Source organism: Electrona antarctica, assembly GCF_951216825.1.
Source record: "Electrona antarctica genome assembly, chromosome: 24".
NCBI lineage: Eukaryota > Metazoa > Chordata > Actinopteri > Myctophiformes > Myctophidae > Electrona > Electrona antarctica.
Window position 1 is genome coordinate 9,595,521 of NC_136803.1, and position 18,141 is coordinate 9,613,661.

At 43.0% G+C, this 18,141-nt stretch overlaps 1 protein-coding gene across 1 annotated transcript; it reads left to right on the forward strand.

The window, feature by feature from the left end:
• Nucleotides 1–228: 228 nt before the first annotated feature.
• Nucleotides 229–17,617, forward strand: LOC306917370 (ribose-phosphate pyrophosphokinase 2). Its single transcript, XM_079495576.1, has 7 exons — nt 229–614; nt 4,922–5,105; nt 7,747–7,845; nt 10,206–10,330; nt 13,835–14,008; nt 14,803–14,962; nt 15,648–17,617. The coding sequence occupies exons 1-7, from the start codon at nt 493–495 to the stop codon at nt 15,738–15,740; spliced, it is 957 nt and encodes a 318-aa protein (XP_079351702.1). The 5' UTR covers nt 229–492; the 3' UTR covers nt 15,741–17,617.
• The last annotated feature ends 524 nt before the right edge of the window (nt 17,618–18,141 follow it).

The following is an 18,141-nucleotide window of genomic DNA, read 5'->3' on the forward strand; positions in this document are numbered from 1 at the left end:
CAGACCTTATAAAGTTATAATTGCACTGTGTGCTCACTGCGAACAAACTGTCATTAACGTATTCAATCAATCAATGTGCAGTGTGTGTGCGCCATAGATCTGTGGTGAGTATGCGCCACAGGCCGTGATGCTGTCGCCCCTGGCAACCGTACCCTCGGTATATGGGACCTTTTAGACTGCTCGTCCAATGGGAAATCGGCACTTCCGCTTCAGCGCGCGCACACGCGAACGCGCGCAGTGCTGCTGTTCCTTCCTCCCAGTCGTCTGGTCGCTGCTGTGTGTGTGTGTGTGGTGTGTGCAGTGCACAACAACAACCTCAACCTAGCAATGCACAGCACAAAGCTATAGCACGCACTCTCCTGTCAACAACCCGGGCCCGGGGGGAGAAGAAACTTTGATTTCTTATTGTAAACATTTTATTTTATCATTTTTATTTTATTCTGTAAGCACTTTTTGTTTTGCGGACAGCAACAGGCAGACAGACAGACAGACATGCCCAACATTGTCCTTTTCAGCGGGAGCTCCCATCACGACTTGTCCCAGAAAGTGGCCGACCGCCTGGGTCTGGACCTGGGCAAAGTCATCACCAAGAAGTTCAGCAACCAGGAGACATGGTAAATAAACATTTACAGCACGTGACATATAATATATATAACTAAGTGGCATCTATATATGGTTTATAGTGGACATTATTGGGTGATCTACGCTGGCATTAGCTGGCCTGTGGTAGCAGCAGGTTGGCAATGGTGATGGAGCATGTATAGTATGTGACTGTAATGTATCACATGTGCGTAAGTTAGCCGGGAAGCTAACAATAGTCAGCTCGTGTGTGTGTGAGAGTGAGAGAGCTTGTAGATCTGCTATTTACACCAGCCGTGCAATTTAAGTAGAAATTAGGCTTTTTTGTGAGGCAGTTGCCGAAACCATTGTATATTATGTTGTGCCGAATAGATCACAAAAAGGGCTGCTTAATATGGTCAACTTGCATAAGTATTTATTTTCTTATTGTTGCTCTCGAGATGTTGGGATTTCATTTTGGAAGGCATGTCTTCTATCGTCGCCGAACGACTATTGTTATAGCAGCGTGGTGTGGTGGTGTAATACGCAGTGGAGCCATTTGGCATCCATGCAGGGGGCAATACTAATACATGCCAAGTGTCACCACCATGTGCCTTATTTTGGCTTGCTCGTAACACGTGAGTGACCACCTGGCCACAATGCCACATGTAAACACTAACTGGTGATAACTATATTATGGCAGCCATGCAAGGCCGGCTGATGCAATCAATATGCAGTGACAATGACAACAGTAGCCCTGAAATGACAGTAAACAGTTGCCAGACGTTACTGTATAATTGCTTAGGGCGTGTCTGTACGCTTTGATAATATGTATATGCGTCAGAGATGGTGGTTGCTGCCTGCATGCCTGCCTTCTGCAGGTATGTATGATGACAGATATTAGAGCCTTAAGGGCGCTTTGATTGGTCCGTAAGAGTCTTAACACGAACCAATCAGCCCCCCGCACTGCTCTGAGCGCGCCCCCTCCGCCGACCAATAAAATGTTAAGGTTTATAACTAGGTTAATTTGTTAGTGCTTTGTTGTGCAATGGTAATGACAACGGTATTATATTGATGGAGTGACAGAGGCCATAGGGGGTCACACTCACAAAGAGCACAAAGAGGCATTTTTTTAAATGCCGATTTGTGATTTGTTGTGTTTAAGGCCAGGGGTGAAGGTCTGGGAAGAGTTCATCATTCATCACCAATCACACTTACTTTTACCAAATGCCATCTGACAGCTTAAGCTCAGTCTGCCATCATATCACATGAGCTCAATTTGTCTGAATTTCCAAGGAAGCAAGTCTGTGATTAGGTCAATCAGTACTGGCATGCAGCTAGCCAGGGCAGTGCAACGGGGTTATCAACTTATCATCACGTTTGTAACCTTTAGTCTAGATATTACCTGGCCTTGAGTCTGGTCAGTTAAGGCCCTTGTACTTTAGTGCAATGGTGGCAACTGGCAAGGCCTAGGCCTCATTGCTTTTGAACGTGATGACCTGCCTTTGTCCAAAAAAGATGTCGGCTCACATTGATTGCGTTGGAAGTGAGTTAAAACATACACTTTCAAGTGACTTGTGCATTCTATTTCTTGAATGGGAATTGTTAAGTTGAATAAGTTGTTAGTGATGTTACCTTAAGTCCCAGTAACCTGGTATTATTCATGGTGGAAAATTACCACAACTTAAAGTCATCAGCCCAAAAGTAGTGAGTTTTTAACTGTGGCCGTTAAAACTTTGTATAGTTTATTGACTGAGGCATTATTTGTTGTGCCCCTGCTTACGTGCTATACCAAAAACCTCTAATAGTGACTGGAGAAAATGAAAGCACCCAAAGCTGGTGAATTGTGCGATAAGCTGTTTGCTTTATAAATAAAAAAAACTTCACCAACCAACCAATAATCCCTGAAAAGGATTTAGCCTTTTCAGGCAAAAGCTTCATGAGGCGACATCTGTGCCTAATGAAGATCCAGGGAAACCGCAGCCTACATGTATGTGTGTCCAAGTTTCCCAAGGACACAAGTGTTATTTAACTTATTTTCATTTGACTCCCTAACTGAAAAGGGGGCGTGCACGGCTTTTTAATCACCGTTGCTTTCTCACAACTTGACACAGATTTCGTTGTCTTGCTGAGGTCAAGGACCAGTTGAAGGGCTGTGGATTACTTAATCTTTCTTGCACGTTTGCACAGACATAATGTCCTCGCATGAACAAAAGTAGACACAAGGTGTTTCAACAGAGACAAACGAAGAAGGCACTTTAGTTTATACTTTGTTGCATGTCTTGTCTCACTCAGAAAATAGCTGATCTACAAGGTCAATGCACTGCATGGTGTTGTGAGCTGGTAGATCTGTGAGATGCTGGCGGTTCGCCGTGCAACTAAGTATTACAGCCTACAGGGAGGACAATTCTATGACTGGACCTAAAATGTATTTGCTCGAGTAATAATGTTTCCTAATTTCTATTAGACAACTAATTTGGCCTGGTGTTTTTGTGTGTTGCTGATATGACGGTTTCAATCATTTGTAAAAACATTTCCTCCCTCTGTCTTGTCTCATGAGAAATTATTGAAGACCTCCTAATAAACCTCTCAGTCTTTAAAATGTCCTATTTCACTGCAGTCATAAATAATACATTAAAAATCACTTTTCTTCAAAATAATGACGACTTAAGCCTGAATGTAATTCTTTGATGTTGGACTACTTAAGTTATACGAACCAAAGCAAGGGGTTGGTTTCGTTTTTTGTTTTTGTTTTTTTTCAGTGAAACGGCAGCACTCTATCTTTCCAAACACACCCTTTATTCAGTTGTCAGTGCAACTCGCACTGAACATTTGTAACTGTCAGGTGTGGGAAAACAAGGGGTGTTTGTGTCGCTGCTAGTGACAGAGGCACTGCAGGCAGGGTGCCTCTGCAAAGGTTAGCAGGAGGTGCTTTGTGATGCTCTGCATATGCTGTAGGCCAGGCCCAGGTTGCCCCCCCAACCTCCTTTTTGTGTCTGTCAGTCACATGATGATGATGTGGACTGGGGAGCTGCCGGGGGTCATCCTTCCATCATGAGGAATGTTTCACGTACGCGTCCGTTACGTCCTCTGGCCTGTAGACCAGTGGTTCCCAAACATTTTCCTGTCGAGGACCCCCAAATTGACACTAATTAGCCCGCAGACCCCCATTTGAAAATATATGTTGGGGACCCCCTTAAGAGAAGATTTTTATGGCTCTAGCAGTGATTCTTATTTCATTTTTCATTTCAAGGACCCCCAGTGGCATGTCTATTTTCTACCTCTGGGACCCCCATTTATATTGTAAAATTAATGTTAATTTAACTCTGAGAGTGTACTTGGTTCCATTTGTACACTCTCAGAGTTGCAGACCCATAAGGGCCCATTTGGTTCCAAACTATCATGTAGCTGGGGACCCCTGGGGGTCCGCGGACCCCACTTTGAGAACCTCTGCTGTAGACGAGTGCTGGACGGTCAGTAGGGTTGGGATCCAGAATCGGAGGATGCCGCCGATGGCATTGATTTATTTTATCATGTTCTGCAACTCAGCCTTTTGCCTTCTTTTTGTTTGTCCTACATAGAAACAGCCATAAGTGCAAACCGATGTCCGATGCCCTGACTGTATTTTAACTTCTGTCGCAAACCAGACAACCAAAAACTTGTTTATTGTGAATTCATCACTGTCACATTATTGAAGCATTTTGTGGTTTACTGTAAAGCCACAGTTTGGACTTACAGTAAGCCACACCTCCTGTGGTCAATTTCGGGGCCAGAGTTGCTTGTATCCTGGTCATCCTTAAGGACTTTTCACACGGGAAGAGACTGACATGCCTAGAAAGTAGAAAGTCATAATTTTCCAATGAGAGGCAAGCATTCAGATGGGGCAATCTGGCAGGCAGAGCGGGCGTAATAATCCCGTGAAGTTGAAATGTTTGTTTCCGCCCAAGTCAGTAGTTGAATTCATCATCATCATAACCTTATTTCAACTTGGGAGTACAGTCGAGGGGCAGGCCCTCGCTCTCAATGTAGCCGAGATAAGCTGAGAATTGTGTTGAGCCTTTTTCTACGTGCCTCGCACCTACAAGCATCGGTTCACATGAGGAGTACCGTGAGACCTCGCGGATCCCAGCCATAACACAGGCATACGGCTGCTCCCCGTGTGATTAAAAAAACCCTTTAAAGTTTTCAAGCCTGTCAGACTCTGAACTGAAGTTTGTGTTTAAATAATTATTATATGGCAATGAATGACTTGAATAGTGTAACTTGTGACACAAGTCTCCGTCACTCACCAACTTATTTGAGCTGTCTGGACCCATTGAGTTTGACATATATTGTACTGTTTCCTTCTCCTTTTCGACACCAGCGTGGAGATCGGGGAGAGCGTGCGCGGCGAGGACGTGTACATCGTGCAGAGCGGCTGCGGCGAGATCAACGACAACCTGATGGAGCTGCTGATCATGATCAACGCCTGCAAGATCGCGTCGTCGTCTCGCGTCACCGCCGTCATCCCCTGCTTCCCCTACGCCCGGCAGGACAAGAAGGACAAGGTACTGTACACATATACAGCATTGATGTAAATAGGTTTTCAATGTAATGGGTCCCGGGACCCAGGGGTGGTCTTTTAGATGGGACCCAGGGGTGGTCTTTTAGATGGGACCCAGGGGTGTTCTTTTAGATGGGACCAAGGGGAGGTCTTTTTTTCGTCATAGTTTTAGTCGACGGAATCAACACTGGATGGGTGGAGATAATTGGTTGGTTGCGGGATGTGAGGGCTAATCTGGTGTTAAGGTGTTAGAGTCATGGTATTATATTATAATAAAGATGTAAACGCACAACTGTGTGTATATTCTACAGAGGAAACTCAGTGGAAGCACAGTTCCAAGGTGCACTGCACAGCAACATCGCACACTAAACTCCTAACCCCATGGCCCAGTGGTCACTGGGCCATATACCACACGGTATAGAATTATGTTGCAATATTGACTGTAAATTGTGTCTTGCCTCCATTTACTTGCGTGACTTGTACTCTCTGAAAGGTCATCTGTGCAGGTTTCCCACAGGACTGCAGCAACTTTTATCTGAAATGTTTATTTTTAAGGTTGTTCTGGAATGAGCGTTGTATGCATTTATTGAAGGCCCACGACATGGACATTTTGCATTCCACGGTGCAGAAACAAATGGGTTCACACACCGCATTCTTGTCTTGTAAATCATTATCTCACGCTGGGCCAGTTGTTGTTGTAGTAGCCAGCCACTCCGGCACATGTGGAGCTTGGAGAAAAAAAAAATCAACATTCTTTGACTGGATTGTCTAATTGGCTTTGAGTATCATTGCAGTCTGTATCAAATCAATTCAAACTAGCACATTTTGTGCATTGAAATGCAAGACAATTGCAATTTACATCAAGGTTCAAGGTTGTCCTTGGGATAAATTTGTCTTAGAGACAGAGTCACAGCTGCATACAAATAACAGACACGTTCACATACGAAAAGGAAAAACACCATGAAACACCCAACATACACAAAACAGAGATATTGCACACATTCCCGTGCAACTAGTCAATAAAGTGCTTTTGGCAATCCCTGAATCTCTGAGTCAGTAAAGTGCATTCGGCAATCTCTGATTGAGCATTTTGATTGACAGGGGAACAAAAGAGTGTTTAAATCTATTATACACATACCGTGGAGTTCTATACCTCCTACCGGATGGCATTAGCTCGTACTCGGTACAACACATCAAGTGAGATGTATAGTTTCTCTTCTGGCTCTCCTGCACCAGCCTTCAGGCTACTGTATTCAGTTCATCATAAGCAGTGCGGTGTTCCTTTTTACTCGCAGTGAGGTGTAAAATACCAGGGTCTAAAGAGCTTCTGCTGTGGCTGGTACTTAACCCCATGCATGCCTTCTTCTGGATTTACAGCTTGTACTTTTGCTTGGCAAAGATTTGACCTGGGAGCGCCTGAAATTTAAATATTAAATGGGTTGATTGAAATGATTGTATTTAATTTATCCCCCTCTTTTTTAAAGAGGTTGTCGTAGATTTTCATCCCAGCCTTCTAAAGAGAAATAACAGCTATCTATTTGGGAAAGTTTATCTGCACAAATGCTGGACAAACAAGGGTCAAATCACTATGGATTGAAGTCTAAAGAACATTATTAGTCAGTCCTTCTTCTGATTTAGCTCAGTAATGGATTACAAATGATATTATCAACCTGGGACTTGACATAGAGACATTAGCGTTTCTGAGAAGAGGGAGCAGTTAATGGATTTCCTTCCAGATTTACAGTATCTATTCACCCATGAGTGCAGTGTTCCTTCATCTATCCTGTAAATATCAATTCCAGAAGCACAATGGCTCTGCTTTGTTTTTGTTAGATTTCTAATCACGTCCATGAAAGATTAGATCATAGAAAGTGAAAACATCATTAATCTCTGACCGCCTGGCCTAATCAGACATTGCACTATGAATATCAAACAGAAGGTGGTTTCGTTTCCATTCCAAAAGTAACACACTTTTCATCATCAATTGATTCCTCTTCCTCCATACTTTGATTTGTCTTGCTTCATCTATTTTGATGCACTTTGATGTACTTCTCCCTATTCTTTTTTTTTTTAAAGATATTTTTTTGCAGCTTACGCCTTTTATTGGTTTTTTGAAGGGACAGACAGTAGGCTGACAGGAAACGGGAGAGAGATGGGGGAAGACATGCAGTAAAGGCCGTGTCGGGCTCGGGAGTCGAACCCGCGGCACACTGCGACTGGATTACCAGTCGGGTGCCCAGACGGTTACGCCACCGCCTGGGCCACTTCTCCCTATTCTTTTATCACTAAAAATCCCATGATTACTTGCACTGGTGTTGTTTGACAAATTGTTCATGGCTTCTTCAACCTTGCGCTTTTATGTATCACTCTGGATAAGAGTGTCTATAAGATCCCTAAATTGAAATTGTTCCCAACTTCTTTTATCCCTGCTACATCCACCGTGTCCAACGCAAATGCCTCATTTCTAAATGCACGAATGGGTATTGAATTTGACATACTGGAAAGATTACTGGATCTCTGTCTCTTATCGCGGAGCTAGACTTTCTCATGGCAGCACGCAGGGCAGTGTGTATTGTTGTATTCCATTAGTGTTTAACCCCTACATTCAAATGACGTGTGTCTTGCTGTGTGTGTGTGTGTGGCAGAGTCGTGCACCCATTTCTGCCAAGCTGGTGGCCAACATGCTGTCGGTGGCCGGAGCCGATCACATCATCACCATGGACCTCCACGCGTCCCAGATTCAGGTGGGTACAAACAGAGTAGAGCTCTTCAGATTCAGGTGGGTACAAACAGAGTAGAGCTCTTCAGATTCAGGTGGGTACAAACAGAGTAGAGCTCTTCAGATTCAGGTGGGTACAAACAGGGTAGAGCTCTTCAGATTCAGGTGGGTACAAACAAGAGTAGAGCTCTTCAGATTCAGGTGGGTACAAACAGAGTAGAGCTCTTCAGATTCAGGTGGGTACAAACAGAGTAGAGCTCTTCAGATTCAGGTGGGTACAAACAAGAGTAGAGCTCTTCAGATTCAGGTGGGTACAAACAGAGTAGAGCTCTTCAGATTCAGGTGGGTACAAACAGAGTAGAGCTCTTCAGATTCAGGTGGGTACAAACAGAGTAGAGCTCTTCAGATTCAGGTGGGTACAAACAAGAGTAGAGCTCTTCAGATTCAGGTGGGTACAAACAGAGTAGAGCTCTTCAGATTCAGGTGGGTACAAACAGAGTAGAGCTCTTCAGATTCAGGTGGGTACAGACAGAGTAGAGCTCTTCAGATTCAGGTGGGTACAAACAGTAGAGCTCTTCAGATTCAGGTGGGTACAAACAGAGTAGAGCTCTTCAGATTCAGGTGGGTACAGACAGAGTAGAGCTCTTCAGATTCAGGTGGGTACAAACAGAGTAGAGCTCTTCAGATTCAGGTGGGTACAAACAGAGTAGAGCTCTTCACGGGTCCAAAAATATGGTCCCGACCCTGAAATGAATCTGTGGAATTTGATCCGACTCCGACCCGTTCTGAAAACATTTTCAAATGAGAAAATCATTTGAAAATGCGACCGAGATCGGATTATTTCCGAGATTCTGAGAGATCCGACCCCCAGGCAGACATAAATTTGGACTTCCATGAAATAATATAGCGGACGTATTGACCAATTACTATTTTATTATTACAGCTAGAGAGAGACTCGTCTCTTCTCGTCTCCTCAGCATGTGTGCATTTAAAATTAGATTATTTGTTTTTTACACAATCAGTTTTAGCAGATGCAATGTGCCTGTCTTGGCTGACACAACACGGGATCCATCATATGTAGAATTGCACAACGGTTGTTTTCAAATCAGCCCGTCCTGGCTTGCCTTGCATGGTATGCATGTGCATTGCATAGCTCTTGCGCTGCTGATCCTAAACCACAATCATCACACAAGCCTAAACTATAACAGCACTCCAGTTCATTGTATTTTTCCCTCCACGGCGCAGCAGAGCGCACAGCGGACACAAAGAGAGAGACACACACACACACACACACACACACACACACAATCACACATTGATTGATTGAATATATTACCGTATTAACATTTGCAACAACAACAACAGCACAGAAAGTACACACAGTATGGGTCTTCTCGGATCCACTCGGTAAATGGTACAATGGTAAATGGTGCATTTATATAGCGCCTTTATCCAAGGCGCTTTACATAGATTGTGCATTACATTCACCCATTCACACACACATCCATACACCGATGGCAGCGGAAGCCATGCAAGGTACCAACCAGCACATCGGGAGCAATTTGGGGTTCAGTGTCTTGCCCAAGGACACTTCGACATGTAGACAGGAGGAGCCGGGATTTGAACCACCGACCCATGGATCATTGGACGACCTGCTCTACCTCCTGAGCCACAGCCGCCATACTCGGGTATTGCACATAATGATTGACAGACCCGAGTTCCGTGAGGGATACAGCCGATTCCAATCCAGCCAGGAGTGATTATGATAAAACACAGATCTGACCCGTGCGGGTCTCTGGTATTTTCAGAATCGAGGGTGTACAGGGGTCTTTCATAGCATCCCTAAAGAGGGTCCATGGTCTAATCTCTAATTAATACCATACTGAGGGCTCTAGAACTTAAATGATTTGAGAATCACTGTTTCATAGCATGCCAGAGTCAGGTGGTTTCAGAGGTCTTGTGAAATGTACTGAGGAAACGGATCTATCACAAAATATCAGGTTGTTGGTTTGTCTTTCTTGCTTGCATTTACTCTTGGTTTATTTTTCTTTATTTCTGGTCTATATACTTTTAGGGTCAATATTGTTGAATTAGATATTGGAACACGGTGTCCCCCAAACGCCCATACCTTGCACTTGTGTGTTTGTGTGTGTGTGTGTGTGTGTGTGTGTGTGTGTTTGTGTTTGTGTGTGTGTGTGTGTGTGTGTGTGTGTGTGTGGGCTACAGAATAAAAAAACAAAACAATACAAGCTTTCAGGGCCTACAGTATTTCAAGCTGATTCACCTTTACTTACGTACGTAAAGAATCGTCAGGCCAGTCATTGATTCTGTCGGCAACGTTTTCCTTGAAGACATTGCTAAGTGTTGCCACTGTTCTTTTCGCAGGGCTTCTTTGACATCGCCGTGGACAACCTGTACGCTGAGCCTGCCGTCCTGCAGTGGATCCGAGAGAACATTCCCGAATGGAAGAATTGCATAATCGTGTCTCCAGACGCAGGAGGCGCCAAAAGGTAACCAGGATTAATGAATTCGAGGCCTTCGGGTATTGGAAACGGATTGGCCGGACGGATGTTGCTGGATGAATTGTTGATCACAGGTTTCCGTCTGTAAATTGATGATTTGTGTAGCTCATTCCCATCAGTGGCAGCAGACGATTGCTATGAATTGTGTCCATGGGAGGTCTGGGTGTGGGGTGTGAATTGGGCACCGGTAATTGTAAGTGGAACAGTGGGTAAAGACTTAGACATTTAATTTTTTTTAGGCTGATTTATAAAAGATTTCAAAGATGGACGAGAGTGGTGATATGAACTAGAACATGTTTCGCTGAATGGCTGAAGCCGTTTTATTTACGAAAAAGGAAACCTAGTCTGGCTTTTACTTTGGGGAGTAGATGATTAATGGGTGGGTGGTAAAACAAATGCTGCTATCAAAGCTAGATACCGTGGTATTTTTAGGCGGAGACATGCTCTAGTTAAAATTAGCGGCGCCAACGGTTTGCCAGGCCAGCCACAAAATAAAGAATATTTGAATATGCTTAAACAGCTTATTGATTTTTGCATAATTATTCACAATAGTTACATGCCCAGGGGTCACTACAATCTAAAAATATGAGATTGTAGATCACGTGGTTAAAAGACAAACAAGGTTGATGTGTAAAGAAGTTGGTGGAATTTTGCAGCAGGAGGGAGGCTAGGGTTGGCAGGAGGGAGTTCAAATATGTGACCAGCCTTAGCAAAGCGGGCATTAAAAACACTCTTAATGTCAAGGTCGCCGTCCATAACAGAGCATGGAAATTGAGTAGAGGACGATCTATGATCGTAAAGGGTTTTTACATGTGTACAGTATTTATCAAAAGTCTAAATGCAGCCTGGTCTATGAAATGTTTCATCGCATATGTACCTCATAATAAACAGAGGAGGGTGTTGGAACAACTTATAACAACAACCGATATACTTAACGGTAGTTGACCAGGGTCCCCAGGGCTCTATACTTGCCCTATACTATACTATAGTTGGTACATCAAGGTTTTTTCCCCCTCCTCACCAAATCTCTTCATTAAAGATTGCTGACTCACTCACTCAATAGACTACACCAGGAAATGCATCACATGGGTCATGCTGCTCTCCATCTTTCAGATTATATTTCTGACAAGCTGTAAATAAGCTGTAAAAAGGGTTTCCATACTAGTTGATGTATTTCTTGCAACTGGTATTGCAACTGTATTGGTGCAACTCCGTGTGGGGGTCCCCAGGGGGGGGGGGGGACCCGGAAGTTCCAGACCCGCAGGAACGCACCCAGGGTGCCGTTCCGGCGAGCCGCCCCGCGTCCGAAACGGTAGAGAAATGACAGAGTTACCGTGTGGGGGTCCCTCTACTGTACCGTCACTGTACTGTACTGGCACACCCGAAATCATCATATATACAGTTAATATGTGCGTGTGTTTGTGTGTGTGTGTGTGTTAGGTTGCACACAGGTGGTGACAAACAACCATGCTGTTTTCGTCCTCGACCCACCCACCCAGCCACCCACACACATAGCTCCGCAAGGGAGTGGTTGCACCACTAAAAAAACTGCTCTAACCTGCTGCTGTCACACCAGATTACTTCAACAGTCCACACATCTCATTGGCATCTGTTCCTTCAGATTATCTTTTTCCATTTTAATTAATCTATCTAATCTATTTATCTATCTCTGTATGCTTGTCTATATTAGACAGAATAAATCTGGACTAACAGACTGTGTAAGGGCATAGTTAATACTTAATCGACAAATTATCAGATTAGCAAATCTACAAGCGCACACTTCGTGCCACGGGTCGGGACCCATTTGGCAGGACCAGGGTTGAGATGCACGTTACCTGAATCTAGTGACCGCAGTCATAATTAATTTGCGACACAGTTCACACAAATTGAAGCATTACTCAGGTCATAACAGAGCATAACTTGAGCGAAAAAACAAATGGGAGTTTGTATTTGTTGGACTAGCAATTTAGCACGCATTAATACAGACAGGGAAGGCTTCCTCCTGGATTAGATGATTTAAGAGGTATGCTGGCTACAAATCCCATGCTGGTAGTATCCTGTCAGTAACAATTCAGCTGACTCCAAAATGTGTAAAAGTAAAGGATAGACCATTGAAGGCTTTCTTGGGATAAGAAATATAAGTTTGTTTTAGTTGTTGAAAGGTCCAAGTAACCAGATGAACAACTGTAGCATGAGGTATTGTTCACACAGCTCTCATCGCATTAAACAAGACACATTAAACAAGAAAATAAAAGTTGCATCTTTAATCCATTCTGGGCGGGAACCCCTTTTGGTGTTTTAACTAAGCATTATGTTATACTTTAGCTATTGAAAAATAGCAGATCTACAAGCTCATAGCGCGCCACCGAGTGGCGCGCTACGAGCTTGTAGGTCTGCTATTTTTGAAAAATCGTGAAAATGTGGCACAAATCTTTGAATATATATTCTTTCAGAAGACTTTTTTATTTATTTCGACGTCAGGCCTAAATGGGTTAAACATCCATGTAGGCTGCAGGACCAGCCTCTGTCTGAAACGCTCTTCAACTGTATTACAAAGGAATATTTCCGAGACTACATTTATTTTCGACCTGGGTAGAGAATAGCTTTTTAGCTTCATTTTGTCACAATTATACTGAGCCTCTGCAGATTGTTAACTAATTCCCTGCCTTTTTAGTAGAAACATGGGGAGTGGGGACACTAATAAACGTAAACACTATATGTAAAGTGTCTGACGTCCCTACTTCTCTACTATACGTCTATAATGGAAGCAGTGATCACGTATACTTGCCGTGCCCTCTTTGCTTGTATCGAGTGACCACAGTGACAATACACGCGGTCCTGTGCTGAAGCTTAACCCTCACGCTCATAGCCTGCTGTGTTCCGGCCGTCTCTCCCTCGTCACTGACTTGACTCCTTCAAAACCGCTCTCAAAGAGCACCTACGGACGGCTGCAATTCGAAACTGGCCCCTGTAAATTATGTCTGAGCCCCCCCATCCCCCCACCACCCCACCCCTTTCTCCCCATACTGTACATGTTTTTCCCCTTTTTTACTTCCTTTATATGATTATTCCCTGTTTGTTTGTTTTGTATAGAAAGTGTATATTTGCACGTCTCTAAATGTTCTGATGAATTAGAAATGGTGGACCATGTTGTAAACAAGTGTAATGCCTTAACCCATTTTGGGCGGGAACCCCTTTTGGTGTTAGCATTATGTTATGCTTTAGCTATTGAAAAATAGCAGATCTACAAGCTCATAGCTACGAGCTTGTAGGTCTGCTATTTTTGAAAAATCGAAGAACGACTGACATAGAAACATAGCTTTTTCAGACATTTTTAGAATCTGATCTCAGGTCAAAATGGGTTAATCATGGATCGTCCACAAAGTCAAGTTTTTGTACTGGTTTGTGTTTTCTTTTGAAATGTACCTGTTCTGCATACTGTGACTCAATCAAATCACGGACTCCGTCTCCGGTGACCTCTCTCTCCCGCAGAGTGACGTCCATAGCAGACCGTCTCAACGTGGACTTTGCGCTCATCCACAAGGAGCGCAAGAAGGCCAACGAGGTGGACCGCATGGTGCTGGTGGGAGACGTGAAGGACCGCGTGGCCATCCTGGTCGACGACATGGCAGACACCTGCGGCACCATCTGCCACGCCGCAGACAAGTCAGTGACCTTCCTTCGTTCATTGAGAGAGAGAGAGAGAGAGAGACCACCTCACAAAATGTTCCGTTGATTAATTGTTTGTTCAATTGACCATTTAGATCGCTACATATCTGAGGAGTAGCTTTCCTGTTGTAGAACTGGTGTGTCACTTTAGTCTATCTTGTTTCTCGCATACACAAAATATTGTGGACATCAAAAGTAACATGTTTTAGCTTGTGGAGTCACGGCGTTCCTTAAAGGAGAATTCCATGCTAGAAGGCTTTCTTACCTTTTATTTGTAGTTGTTACGTCCCCACCAAAGAGGTCCAGGTGTTTTTTGTGCAAAAACTCCTTATTGGCTATTTCCCCTACCATAAGACCTCAATGAATTGCATTGAATTGAATGGGAATTGAATGGGGCTATGGGGTGTTGTGCTAATTCGCTTATTTCCATCTAAATAAGTAGTAAAGTGTGCCGCTTGGGATATTATTTACATTATGAAGAGAGAATATATATACAAAGAAAAATGTATTTTGTGCGATGGAAATAAGCGAATTAGCACAACACCCCATTCAATTCAATTAATTGAGGGCTTATGGTAGGGGAAATAGCCAATAAGGAGGTTTTGCACAAAAAACACCTGGACCTCTTTGGTGGGGACATAACAACTACAAATAAAGGTAAGAAAGCCTTCTAGCATGGAATTCTCCTTTAACAAGTCTTGAAATATGTTCACTTTAGCTATTCTATTTTTATGTAAAGGCCTTTGTGGCATTGTAAATAAACTAAACGTTTCATTCAACCTCGTCTTTAGGCTGATCGACGCTGGGGCCATAAAGGTGTATGCCATCCTCACACACGGCATCTTCTCAGGACCGGCCATCTCGCGCATCAACAACGCCCCCTTCGAGGCCGTAGTGGTCACCAACACCATCCCCCAGGAGGAGAAGATGAAGTCCTGCCCAAAGATCCAGGTACACAATTAAACCATTCAGGACGGGAACCCCTTTTGGTGTTTTAAGCATTATGTTATACTTTAGTTATTAAAAAAACAGCAGATCTACAAGCTCCTAGCACGGCACAGATTGTGAAAATGTGTGCGAATCTTTGAATATATACTATTTTCCAGTGAACGCTTTTAACTCGTATCTTTGCTTCTGGGGAGTCCCTGGAACAACATATTTTGAGATTGGGGTCCGCAGCCAATTACATATAATTCTGGGGGTCTTTGACATGAAACAGTTTTAGGACCACTGTCATAGAAACATACTGTAGATTTTTCAGAAAACTTGTAGAATCTGATCTCATTAACGCATTTTGGGCGGGAACCCCTTTTGGTATTTTAAACATTATGTTATAATTTAGCTATTGAAAAATAGCAGATCTACAAGCTCATAGCGCGCCACCGAGTGGCGCTACAAGCTTGTAGGTCTGCTATTTTTTTTAAATCGTGAAAATATTTATTTCAGAAAACTGGAGGATTTAGAAGATTTCTTTTTTAATTTTGAGGTCAGGCCTAAATGGGTCAACCAGTGCTGGAAGTAGTCCTCAAGGACCCCTAAACCCCGCACGCCACTTGTGTTTTATTACAATATGTCGATCCATTATCCATTATTCTTTCTTCCGTTCAAAAGTGAGACATTTGTTGTTGTTTCCCAGGTCATCGACATAGCCATGATCCTGGCCGAGGCCATTCGCAGAACTCACAACGGCGAGTCGGTATCCTACCTCTTCAGCCACGTTCCCTTGTAGAGGCCAGGAGGAGAGAGAGAGAGAGAGAGAGACCCTCGCCTCTCAGGTCTGATTTATACTTCGTCGTACGAAGGGCATCACTTGCCGAAAATAGCCGATCTACAAGCTCACGTGACGTCGCAACACATTGTGAGCCTGTGGATGGACTGTTTCCAGCAACGGACATCTTCGTAGGCTGGAATGGAAATGAAGCATAAGCCCCATCTGCACGCACCTTTGGCACACCACCCTCCGTGACGCGGTTGGGGAAACAAAAAAAAAAGGGTCTGGCAATATTTTTGACAGATCCACCGCTCATGTGACCGTCCCCTGAAGGTCACGCCCCCCCTAATACACACTTCATCTTTCTCTTTCTGACTTTTCTCAACCCGGGAGCAAAATGCCATTTATTCTTCTTCTTCTTTGGAGAACAACTTGCTATTTATGAGTGTCACCTTTGTGATTGTTTTCATTTGATTTTCTTTCTTTCTTTTCGGTTTTAACCAAAGGGTCCATTTCTTTTTCCTTTTACCTCATGTTGAAGAAATTTAACATCCCATAGCTTGATTGATTTTATGTTTTCAGAACGTTCCACTACACAGAAAAAGAAAACAAAGGTGCATAATTATGTGGGGTAAAGTGTTCTGCGATTAGCCATTATGAGTGTTATTTTTTTTTTATTGGCTTAATAACTATTGAAGATAATGCTATATTGAGTTGTTCTACAGGTAGGTTATGCACAATGAGTTAACATGGATCAATACCCATGCAAACGGGTAGCATTCCACTGAGACTGTACCAAGCTGATGCTTAAAAGAGTCTTGAGAAGAAATAAAAGACTCTGTTTTGACACAAGGGAGTTTTGATTTTGTGCTTTCACTATTTTGCCCTCTGTCTTAATATTGGTTTAATTAAAGGTATATTCAGTGATTTCACTTAATTCTTTTTTTGTTTTGTTGTGATAATCCTCCCTACTATAGAGTGTGCTGACCATATAAGGAGTTCCTCCCTGTCCCCAGTTAACCTCTGGGGGTAAAAAAAACCTTTTTGACTAGGTGGCCCAGCCTTCATCCAATCAGGATAGAGAGGGGCCTTCCGCCAATCATGATCGGGCGGGGGCGGGCCTTGGTTGTGTGTGCTGTTGGCCTGTTGTACTTCCCCCACTGTAGAGTGTGTACATGTGCACATCTTGTTACCGGGTCAGATGGGTTTTTTTCCAAATCACCCAAATCACTGAATGCTCCTTTAACTACTATCTGCTGAGAATTGTGAAAATTTACAGACATAATGTCCTTGTTGTGCTGCTTTGAAATGTCTTCCTGACTATCTATGATTTTACCTTGAAATCTGAATCAGGTAGTGCCACCTGGTGGTGGCAAGTTGGTGTTACAAAAGTCTTTCCCAAGCCAAGTGCAGTATGTTTTCTGGCCTCCTGCATATCAAGCTATATGCACACCCTGGCGCTTTGCAACATTAGTTATGGAATGTTAAAAAATAATGCCAAAATACACCTTTGCTGTGTTTTTAATTCTTTTGCTAGAGAAATAAATGAAATGTTTAGCCTTTCTTTTCTCTCCCAGTGGTGTGATAAAACAAAACCCTGTGTCAAAGGTTTTCCACCTACAACAAGACACACAATAAGTTAAGTTAAATACATTGAAGACCACTGCCCTCGATGCACATTATAATAATTGTTACTGATGTAATTAACGACTATAAAAGCTATTGATCAGGCTTTTGTGTAAAAAGTTGTAGCCCCGATGCTGGTTTAGTGTTACGTTTTTGTGTCGAGGTAAAGTCATTACAACGATGTCAGAGGGGCTGGCAGGTTTCACTTGTTTTCTCACTTTTTTTTTTTTTTACACCGTTTCTTTGACAATAAAGTTGGACCATGGCTTACCAATGTATTCAGTCATTGTTGTTTCCTTATCGTTTGAAATGCAGGCGATTTTTATTCAAGGTACTTGATTCCTAGGATAATATATTGATAGAATGTGATACTGGGCCTTATTTAAACTATAGAAAATTACTGTCAGCCAGGTGGCGCCACATTTTGTGATTGGGGGCTTTTTTTGTTTTTTTAAATCACATGTTCCTTAGTGGGTCTTGACACGTTTTACTCTGGATTATGACCTAAATAATCTTAAAAGTTTATGAAATGTTGATTAATGTATCAACAGCTACAAATATCTAGGCCAGACACCCCTGGGTGTCAAATACAATGAAAAACACAAATGGAGAAACAAATGCTTCTGCCATGGGTTGCATGTATAAAAAAATAATTGTATCAGGAAAAGACGTAAGTGACTATAAATGAGTTCATTATTGGATGGTAAGAGCAGCCACAAATAATGCTCATCTCGATAGTGTTTTCCATAGGAACAATCCATTGAAGTGTGCAGATCTATGGGAAAGACATCGG